General features: G+C 47.3%; 1 protein-coding gene across 8 annotated transcripts in view; it reads left to right on the forward strand.

The window, feature by feature from the left end:
* Positions 1-745: 745 nt before the first annotated feature.
* The window catches only part of METTL21A (methyltransferase 21A, HSPA lysine), a 54,315-nt gene continuing 43,638 nt past the window's right edge, over positions 746-11,422 (forward strand). For 7 of the 8 annotated variants that reach the window (XR_009541080.1, XR_009541081.1, XR_009541082.1 and 4 more), the window contains exons 1-3: positions 849-988; positions 1,657-1,836; positions 3,406-3,517. Coding sequence is in view for 4 of the 8 variants with exons in the window: in XM_060152219.1 (XP_060008202.1) it covers positions 1,690-1,836; positions 3,406-3,517 (259 nt within the window). In the remaining 4 variants the exon portion in view is untranslated. Of the gene's footprint in view, positions 989-1,656; positions 1,837-3,405; positions 3,518-11,422 lie in introns of all 8 variants that reach the window. The other variant, XM_060152217.1, reaches the window with a different exon arrangement.

Consider the following 11,422-nt stretch of genomic DNA (forward strand, 5'->3'; position numbering starts at 1 on the left):
GCGCTTCCCAGGGCCCTGCGGCCAGATGCCACACTCTCAGCAGCTCTCACCTCAAGAACAAGGTGTCCCCAGGGCAGGTGCGCTCACCTTCTGCCCCGGGAGGAGGGAGACCCAGTCCGTGACTGGGGCCGACAGCGCGCCCCGCCCCGTATAACAATCCAGTCCCGGGAGCCACGTGCGGGCTCCGCGAAGGGCTTGGTCACGTTTCCCACTCTATTGGCGCGGAGCGCGCGATTACGCCAATTCGGACTTCACTTTGGTGACACGAATACAGATGGGTGTGACCACGTATTCTTCGGCGGGAGTTTTCTCCTATACCTCCTAACTGACCACCGTTAAAACTAAAAACAAGCAAGCACACACAGTGAAAAACACACACAAAAAAGGCGCGCACGCGAGAACGAGCACACATACAAGTGGACCCAGCGCCTGTCCAACGCCAGGCAGGTGGCTTCCGGGTTCCCGGTCGCCATGGCACCCACGGCCTCCGCGCACCACCCACCCCCCGCGCCTCCGCACCTAGCTCTCCCGGCCAGCTCTGCCCTCGGCAGCCAGAGAAACTGACTTGGGGGCCCAAATACCTTGGGGACACACACGGAGGGACCACCGCCTCCACCCCGCCGCGGCATCCCCGTTCCGGGCCCCTGCCCCACACCCGCCACTCCGTGCCGCCGGCGCTCGGGGAGCGCTTGTCCTGGGAAGGCGGGGGACCGGAAACGCGTGAACCCGGCGCGGGCCGCCCGCACGCCCGCACGCACGCCGGTCTACCGGCTCTCTGGCCCTTTAAGGCGGATTTTTCCGCCGTCGACCTGGGGGCGGGGAAAGCGTCGCGCGCACCAGGCGGGGTCCGTCTCCCGAGCCGTAAGTGGAGGCGACGCGGTGCCGCGGCCCTAGGGTGTGGCGGCCCAGCGCCGCTGGAGGGGGGCTCCTCTCCAAGCTCCCGCCCCTACCTCGCCTGTTCCCGCAGCTGCGGGCCCGCGGGAAGGACGTGCGTACCTGTCGGCCCTTCAGTGGGGCAGGCGAGGGGGCAGGTTGGGCGACTCTGGGGAGGCCTCCGAGCCGCGGATGCCCGAGTCCACGCGGACCCGGGGTCTCGCTACCCGCGAGCGACTCGGAATCCACGAGTGTCTTTCACTTTCAGTCTCCAGGAAATGGAACTGCGTCGACCGTGTATCTCCAGCCGGTGTCGTAAAGCAGGATAATCATACCGTTAACCCCCCAGTTTAAGTTTAGGTTCGAGTCCGTGGTGGTCGCAATTGAACGCACCGATTTAGAGGGAATGAGGGAAGAACAAAACACGAAAAAATGCCCTGCAGACCGCAGCAGGTTGCAGCCGCAGTCCACGCGGGCCCGGGCAGTTTAGGAAGCGGTACTTTCTCTGCGGCCCCGGGCTATCACCTCCGCCTCGCTCACTCTTACCATGCTGCAAATTCCCTGAGTGGTTACAGCTGAGTGCATAGCCATCCCGCACCTTTGGCATGAATTCCCAGCGAAATCTCACTTCCCAGGAGAGCCAGGCAAAAGGAATTAGACAAAGGCTTCCCGCAACCCCGTTTGTTTTGAACTTGTAAAACGGCCTTAAGAAGCATTTGGAGCTACTAGAGAGAGAATGCATTTTCTGGCTAGAACCTCACTCAGGATTCTTTTGCCTCACAGCTTTGAGCGAGCAGAGAGCTGGGCGCGGGCGAGATGGCCCTGGTGCCCTATGAAGAGACCGCGGAAAAGGGGCTGCAGAGATTTCACAAGCCTCTTGCCACCTTCTCCTTGGCAAACCACACGATACAGATCCGGCAGGACTGGAAGCAACTGGGAGTCGCAGCGGTGGTTTGGGACGCGGTAAGTAAGCCCCGGGGACCTCTTAGCATCAGCCATTGATTATAAGACTGGTCTCTATTTTTAAAAAGTAACAGCTTTATTGGGTTGTAATTCATATACCGTATATTTCACCTATTTAAAGTGTGTGTGTGTGTTTTTTTAAGTAAGTTCAGAGTGGTGCAACTATCTATCACTACTCAATTTTAATACATTGCATCACTCCACCCCTTCCAAAAAAAAAGTCCTACCCATTAGAATCACTTCTCTGCTCCCTCCCCACCAAATAGATTGCATTTTAAGGGTGAATGAAGAAAACTGAAAGAAATTAAATGACTTACCAGTAATTTACCCAGCACGGAAGAGGGAGGACTGGGGCCCCTAGCTATTTTGGACAATTATTCAGTTAGTTTTTAAGTTTAATATTGCACAAAGAATATTGTAAACTGACAAAGCCAAAAATGAAGATCATGTGTTTTCTTTAAGTTTTCCATAGTTGTAATGATCAAAAATTATACTATAATTGCTGCTTTACTTTTTTCTCTCCCAGCACTGTTTTTTCAGCTGCTTGTGCCAGAGACTTGCCCTAAGCATCTAGCCACACCTGGGATTCGGTGGGAGCTCAGTGAATGTTGGACAAATGATTGGTGTAGATACAATTTTACAATCTTAATATTGTATCAGGGGTGTTAGAGAAACACTTAGGAATAAAAGTCTTGATATATCGTAACCCAGTAATACCACTTCTAGGAATCTAGTCCAGGGTAACTACAAGAAAAGTTTTCTCAGAAAGAGTAATAAAGATACATAACAGTGAGGAATGGGCGAATCTCCTACATTCTCACCAAGAAGAGGAATTGCTAAGTATGCTAATAGTATGTGGCCATGAAGAACAAATTATATTTTAAAATTACGTTATATGCTAATAGTATGTGGCCATGAAGAACAAATTATATTTTAAAATCACGTTAACAGTATACAGTGATTTATAGAGTTATGTGCAAATGCTAACTCACACATCAAGTCCAAACCTTTGGCTAAAACTTGCCTTTTGATGCCCAGCTCCTCTGGGGTGACGAGCGTTAGGGACCCAGACGAGTAGGAGAGAGGGAGGAAACTCCAGGAGCCTTGGTGCTGTTCTGCTTTTTCCCTTTGGTTGTGGCCTTGCTGACTTGAACTTGGTTTAGGAACTAGACATTCCTTTAAGCAGAATCACAGAGACTGTTCATGTCAGCTCTACCAGAGTGATTTTATAAACCTTGCGTGTAAAAATGCTGTGACACAGTAAGAAATTAGCCTTCCCAGATTCAGCAGGATCCTATCCTGGGTGGTCAGTGTCACTGACCACTGCTGTCCCCCGTAAGGGCCTCTGGTGGGGCCTGGGGCAGCTGTTCTGGGGAGCTCGGTGTCTGTGCTTGCTCCAGGTGACCTCCCAGCAGCAGCTGAGTTCCTGTGTGAGCTGTTACACTGGGAATTGAACCTTGCGGTGGGAGGGGGGTATGTGATGTCTTCTTGGAGTATGTAGCCTGCTTGAAACCCTTCAGGCCCTAAAGCGCTTGTTGACCTAAATTGTCATGCTGTGTTTTGACTCAGGCTATCATTCTGGCCACATATCTGGAGATGGGAGCTGTGGAGCTCAGGGGCTGCTCTGCCGTGGAGCTGGGTGCTGGCACGGGGCTGGTGGGCATGGTGGCTGCCCTGCTGGGTGAGTGTGACTCATGGCTCACTCCTGTGGGAGTGGAACTCATGGAGGGGCACCTTTTCCTGACTCAGAGCTCATTGTTAGTTTCCCTCTTACTGTGTTACTTTTTTTCCCCCTGTACTTATTATGAGTCACAGGCCAACTGCAGTGCTCTCAACTCCAGGAAGGCTAATTCCTTCTCCCTCTCTCATCCTATTATTTATACTTCTCACGGGAGAGTGCTTTGCCCACTTCACTTCTGTGATGCCCATAATATGAGCTTAAGGCAACTGAGTTCAAAGAGAATTATCTTATTTGTGTACATAGCTTTTTACTGTTTAGGTGCTGTCTCTGTACTCTCGGATTTAACCCTAGGAGGTCGGGAGAGCAGATAGTCTCTTACTTCATTGCTGAGGAAGCTTTGCTGGTTTTTTTCTTTTAGGGAGGGCTGGCCCCCCCTGCAGTTTGTACTGACATCTATTAAACAGTGTGCAGTTCTGAAATGATACCAAGGTTTGTCGTTTTTTGCTTGGTATACAGACATTAGTTTAGGCCTAGAGTATTTTTAAGCTTCATTTCTATTTTATAATTCATTGATGACTCTTTTCTACAACTTCCTGCTCATACATTTCAAGCTGTGCGTTGATTGGATAGACCAGCCTCTGAGATACAATGTATAATATTCCCCACTTCAGTGTTGTCACCTGGAGCTCTTGTTAAAATGCAGTTTCTGCTTCTGTAGGTCTGGGGTGGGGCCTGAGAGCCTGCATTTCTAACAAGCTCCCAGGTGATGATGATGATGCCGTAACTGCTGGTCCTCAGACCACACTTGGGTGGTCAGGATCTAGAGTTCCATGAAGTGTGTACAGGTACTTGAGCACCCACTAAAGCCCCGCTTTTGTCCTGTCCTTTTTCTGGTAACATATCTTTTTCAGTATTCCTTTCTCTGTTTAGATTGTGCCTCCTGGGATTTGATGGGGAGAATGGGCAGGAGCGATGGGTGGACGTGTGAACATAGAAACTGATGCAGGTCCATCTGTCTGACACCACAGCACTTTCAGCCACTGAGGAGGCCCTAGCCGATACACCACCTTTTGATCTCCTCAGGTTGACCTTATATCGTCCCCGTGTATGTTAGGTATATTTTTAATTTTCATTTTTCCAGTGAAGCTGGGATTCCGGGAGATTAAGCCACTTTCTGAAGTCCTGGTCAATGGTGACCTGAGACTCAAACCAGGCTTGTCAGACACAGAGGCCCAGGTTCTTTTCTTTCCATGGCACTAAGTCCCGTCTCTGTGACGTTTGAGAGGACTTAGCTGGAAGGGGAAATGAGGTTTCTTCTGTCTTCCCCGAGAACAGGGTCTCCTCACTGCTGTCGAGACAGCAGAGCGTGGTGACCTGCAAAGGGTTAGAGGCCCACTTGGCTCTGACCTTTTTTGTTTCAATTTAATTTTATCAAAGCATAGTTGGTTCGCAGTGCCGTGCCCACTTCTGCTGCATAGCAAGGCGACCCAGCCATGCATACACGCATTTCTGTTACGGTCCATCACAGGATGCTGAATACAGTTAGCTCCCTGTGCTACACAGTAGGACTCTGCTGTCCATCCATTCCACATACAATAGTTTGGCATCTGCCAATCCCAAACTCCCAATACTTTCTTCCCCACCACCACGCCCTCAAATCCCCCAACCACAAGTCCACTCTCTGCAGGCTCTGACCACCTTTAATTCTTACTAGCTATGTCACCTTGGGCAAGTTGCTGAATCTCTAAACTTCAGTTTCCCAATAAACCGGGGATAATAACCATAGTGACTGACGAACAAGGATCAAATGAGAGCATGCATAGAAATCTGTTAGCTCGCTGACTGGCCCAAAGTAAATGCTCAGCAAGTGTTCTCTGCATTTTCATTTCTGATCTAGAAATCTGGATCTGTGGGCTTGGGAAAGCCAGCATAAGGTTCTTCAAAGACCATCACAGAGCGAAGGACTAGTTAATTGTTGCCACAAAAGATGGGGACTTTGGGAGGGGCGAGAACAGCAGAATGGCAGACGGTGTTCTTGTGGTTGCCCCAAAGCAGAATGAATTGCTCCCTTATTTCTCTTGCCCACAGCGCTCGGAGTTCTCCGCCCCAGCTCTGTCACATTTCACTTTAGGCAGTTGTTTCATGTGTCTGTCTCTCCTGGCAGGCTGAGGCTCCTGAGGAAGGGGGCCATGTCTCATTCTGTGTGTCCTTGGCCCTAGTACAGTGGCTGGCACACAGTAGATACCCAAATAGTTCTGGAATAAGAGATGAACTAGAAAATCATGAAAAGTACTGTTTCTGTTATCAAAATGATAAAACTCTATTACAAAAATAGCCCTAGAAGCAGTCTAAAAAAAAGGAAAAACCCACCAAAATTCTGCTTATTCATGACTTTGCAACATAATTACCATTAGCATTTTGGTATATTTCCTCCTATTCTTTTCTCCATCCGTATTTTAATCATAGTTATAATCGTGATTCCATACGTGTACCTATGTGTGTGTGTGTATATTTTCACACATATATGATGTTTCATTTAACATGTCATGCACATTTCTCTGTGCTATGGCATGCTTTTCATGCTCATTATTTGTGGCTACAAAGTATTAGGCTGGAGAAATTTTGATGCTGAAACCTAAGAGTAAGAAAAAGTTAATCTCTTTAAAACGGAAACAGAACTAGAATAGGTAGTGCTTTGGAAATGTCAGAAAGAGGTTGATTGTTCCCCTTTTTTTGCTGTACGCGGGCCTCTCGCTGCTGTGGCCTCTCCTGTTGCGGAGCACAGGCTCCGGACGCACAGGCTCAGCGGCCATGGCTCACGGGCCCAGCCGCTCCGCGGCATGTGGGATCCTCCAGGACCGGGGCACGAACCCGTGTCCCTTGCATCGGCAGGCGGACTCTCAACCACTGCGCCACCAGGGAAGCCCTGATTGTTCCCCTTTTTAAGCTATTTTCATTTTTTGTAACCTTACTCATTGATTCCCGACTCTGGGGAACACCCACGGCATGCCTGTCATGGTTTTAGAGCAGCAGGTCACTGCTCTCAGGAAGCATCCATTCTGACTCTAACTGGAGCGAGAGGGGGGAAAAGACAAATTACATTAAAGAGCCTCCCCCTGGGCTTCCCTGGTGGCGCAGTGGTTGAGAGTCTGCCTGCGGATGCAGGGGACACGGGTTCGTGCCCCGGATCGGGAAGATCCCACATGCCACGGAGTGGCTGGGCCCGTGAGCCATGGCCACTGAGCCTGCGTGTCCAGAGCCTGTGCTGCGCGACAGGAGAGGCCACAACAGTGAGAGGCCCACATACCGCAAAAAAATTTAAAAAAATAAAATAAAATAAAAAGCCTCCCCCTCAAATGGTCAGTGATATGCAGACTGTTAATCTAGGGTGATGAGATTTTCTTGTTAAAAGAAAAAACAGCTGCTAATTCCTGGGCGGTTCCTGTGTTCTGGGTGTTGTGTCTTTATGGCCTTCATCCTCACCACAACCCGGCATAGTAGGTCTACTTGGAGCTCTTTTCAAAGTGGCGAAATGGAGGCTTAATAGATGTCAAGTAACTTGCCCAAGGTCACAAGCTAATGGATTGTGGAGTTAGAATTTGAATCCAATTCTGACTCTCAAATCCTGGTTCTTCGTTTAAAAACCTCTTCAGCCTTTATACTACTTGAAAACTATTCTTAAGAAAAAAAAAATCACATCTTTAAGACAGGGTTCTGTAAGTTGGGTTGGGGTCAGGAATCTGGATTTTAAAAGCTTCCCAGGCGATTTGATGCCCAACCAAGTCTAAGGACCGCTGTCTTAAATATAATGCTCAGCAAGAAATTGTCTTTTAGGGGCTTCCCTGGTGGCGCAGTGGTTGAGAGTCCGCCTGGGGACACGGGTTCGTGCCCTGGTAATTCCAGTGCAAGTCTCCACTGAACTTTCAACGTGTACGTTTAAATGAAAGCTGTTGATGTCTCTACGTGGCTATTTGTCAGCACGTGTTTAAACTTGAACTCTAATTCCCTTTCCAAACTTGTCCTTTCTCTTTTGTTCTGAGTTAGCATCACTATCCAAGTAGTCACTCAGGCCAACTCCTTGACCTGCCCTCCCTGCTGCCCACCCGGCCCTTGAGCCCTGCTGGGTCATTTAACTATTTCTTGATTCCATTTCTCCCTTTCCATTCCCGCTGTCTGGCTGGAGTGCTCATCATCTCTTGCAAGATTCTATCCACATTCCCACCTGACCTTTCTACCTCTGTCTTATCAAACCCACTTTTCCCAACAGCTGTCAGGGTGGCCCATGTAAAACGCAGAAGTGATGGGGTGACCCTGTGCCTCCCCATTGCCTGCAGGCCAAATCCCAGGCTTCTTAGTGAGGCTCTGTAATCTCACTTTGCTGACTTTCTCAGCACAATTGCACTGAGTGAAGTTCCAGTGACACACACCCTGCCTCTGGCCTGTCCCTTCTGCCTTGAATTCCCCTCTTCACCTCTTTCCTCTGGTTAATGCCGCATCTTTCAAGTGTAAACTCAGATTTCCTTTCCTTCCGAAATCTTTCTTCGACCTCTGCTCCTCTCGAAGCATTTTTCCTTTGTGACCACATAATTTCCTAGCACACCCATGTTCCTATATTTTACTCCCTACACTGCTTCATAATTACATTTATCTCTCTCATGAGACTCTCAGTTCCTAGAGGGCAAGGACTTTCTTACCCATCTCTGTATCTTTAGCGCACGCTCTGTGCTCCAACATTTGAATAAATTAAGGCGTTGCTTACAAAACTAAAAACTAAAAGTAATGACAAATGTTTACATGTACTTTTTCCATTACCAAGTGAGTGACAGCAGGCTATGTTGTCTTATTGGGTCAGTTTCCATTAGTTTTTCATGAACTAAATATTGTCTCATCTCCCTCCTTACCCAGCATAAATCTCACGGGCAGTCATTTTATTACCATCTTCACGTACCATCAATACCCTGCACTTCCTTGCTTCATCCTCTTCACTGGGCTCAAAACAAGGTTACGTGCAGCTCTCCACTTGTTCCAGGCCTGCACCCAGGTAGCTGAATGTGGCTGGAGGAAACAGACTACTTCTGGGTCTCATTTTAAATGCCTGGTCAGGACCCTCTGGGGGGCTCTTCGTGCTGCTGAGGAGTCCAGCTCTGCTCCCTCTCTGCTGACCTCCAGTCCTCCTTTCTCCACTTTCACTCTGAGCTGATGACATTTCTCCTTATTTTACTGAGAAGATTGAAGCAATCAAGAGAACTTCTGTAACGTCCCGGCACTGTCTCTAACCACCCCCTGCGTCTGCATCCACCGTCTGCCTTTGTTCCTGATGCTGTATGCAGGTGGACTGTGTCTCCTCTCCGGGGCCAGCCCTCTCTTGCCTGTTCAAGGGTGTTGTTCTGGTGGTTCTCTTTCCTGCATTATCACTTTTCCCTCTTTCTACCTGATCATTCTAATCAGCATACAAACTTGCTGTTATTCCTCCCATCCAAAAAGTAAAAAATAAAACTTAATAAGTGGCTGATTATAGTTCTGTAGCAGGAAATGTATAAGTTGACCCTGGAATATCTTGTCGTACCAGATAGCAAGGAAGCTATCGAGGATGACTGGGTTTGTGTCAAAAGTCCATTGGCAAAAGATAGACAATTTGAACATCGATAATGATGATGGCATGGGTTTAAATACATCAGATATGTTTAATGCATAGTTCATGATACAACAACACTAAAGTAAACCCAATCTGTCATCTTTGGAGGATACTTAGAAACCAACTCTTTGAAATCTGGGTTATAAAAGGGGAGAGAGCAAAATTTATCCCGCCTTTCCTATTCAAACAATTCCTCTACAAAATGAATAACCAAGTAGGAATTGAAAGAAGCTTACTCAACAAATAAATGCAAAACGAATCTAATAAATTAAGGATCTGGGCATTGAGTATTTGTGGTTGCTCACATCACAAAAATAGAGCCTACCAGCTATTACATCCTCTTGATGAAAAATACCACCACCACCTCTGAAATACTCTTGTTCAAAAAATCAGACTCAAGTCAAACAAATTTACAGGAGATACAGAGCACAGAGGAACATGTCAAACTATACAAATGGCATAATCAGCCAAATCTAAATTGTGGGAAACTACAGGACAGATGATTTGTTTCTTCCCTAAATTGCAGGAGAAAAATAAATAAATAAATAAATAAATAAATAAATAAATAAATAAATACAGGAAACTGATAGATTAAAAGAAACTTAACACATCCTGCATACCCTTCACCCAAATAAACAAACAAAAACTCCCAAAACAAAACCACAGGCAAGATGATAATATTCTGTGAGCTGAATATTTGGGTGGTAAAAATCGAGTAACTAGGGCTTCCCTGGTGGTGCAGTGGTTGAGAGTCCGCCTGCCGATGCAGGGGACACGGGTTCGTGCCCTGGTCCGGGAAGATCCCACGTGCCGCGGAGTGGCTGGGCCCGTGAGCCATGGCCGCTGAGCCTGCACATCCGGAGCCTGTGCTCCACAACGGGAGAGGCCACAACAGTGAGAGGCCCGCGTAAAAAAAAAAAACAGAAACCTAAGTCAGATCACTAGTACTTCTGCTCAGCACTCTCCAGTGGCTTCCCATCTCACTCAGAAAAAGCCAGAGCCTTTTTGGAACTTAACCTGTGAACCCCAGCTGCTCTGCCTCCCTCCGGTTACTTCTTTAACCTGTTACTTCTCTCATTTGTCTCCTCCTGCTTTATCCCTCCTTCCAGCCCCTCTGGCCTCCTCCTTGCCTGCCCCTATAGGCCTTTGCACTTGCTCTTCTACTTGCTAGGAATGTTCTTCCCCCTGATATGTATTCGGTTATTCCTTCACCTAAGTCACCTTCTCAGTGAGGCCTTCCTTTTCTACCCAACTCTCTTACTTCCTGATGTTTTATGTCTCTCTTTCCTGCTTTATTTTTTTCCTTAGTGTGTATCTCCAACTAACATACTAGATACCCTACTTTTAAAAACACCTCTTGCTGCCTATCTCCTCACTTGAATGTAAGTTCTATGAGGGTAGGGGTTTTTCTCCCATGCTGTTGGTAGACACTTGGATGTTTGTAGAATTGATGGACATTATGGGGAATGGTCAACTGACATTAAGATCCTACTGAAACTCCTGGAACACCTGGCAGGTTAGAAGTAGCCTCAGAAATCCCTGAGACAGGAGTTAGAGGAGGTCTCCATCTAAGAGCTATTAACAGGAACACTGAGGTGACATGCACAAGACCAGATCACTCCAGTATTCCTAACAGAGTGCTCTGTAGACTGTCAGGAAATCCAGAGGTAAAGTTCTAAGTTAAACCAGGAAAAGGCTGTCTGTGATTTATGTTATCAGGAGAGATGAAAAGTATCACTGAATTTTGCTCATTGGGCAGCACTCTGTCTAGCAACAGACGGTCAGAGTGGTAGGTTCATGCATGTAACAACGTGCACATTTTCATAGTATCCCACTCAGGACTGAGTCAGATGTCAAACTGAATTACATACTGTCCTAATGTTACATGTCAAGATAAGAAACATTCAGTATAAGCTGCCACTGAAATGGTCTGGGATCCTCTTGGGGATTACCCATGAAGATTACAGACTGAAGGATGCAGATGAGAAATAATTTTAGGAAAGAGTGAAACATAATTTTTAAGTTTCAGAATTTATGGGGTCAAAACCAAGCAGGATTACATGTACTATAGTGTTACTACAATGTAGATGAGGTATGTCAGGGCTGACCTTATGTGGTGGCTTCTCCTGAAGGATACCTACCAGTTCAGACTTCTCTCGGTCATATTGGTTCAAAGAGTTGGATCTCTTGGTTCATGGTAAACAACCCTCAAGAAACAGATTAATAAAATATTGCCTCATTCATTTTACACGTTGCACATAGAAACTTAG

The sequence above is a fragment of the Lagenorhynchus albirostris genome, chromosome 6, assembly GCF_949774975.1.
Source record: "Lagenorhynchus albirostris chromosome 6, mLagAlb1.1, whole genome shotgun sequence".
NCBI classification, from domain to species: Eukaryota; Metazoa; Chordata; class Mammalia; order Artiodactyla; family Delphinidae; genus Lagenorhynchus; species Lagenorhynchus albirostris.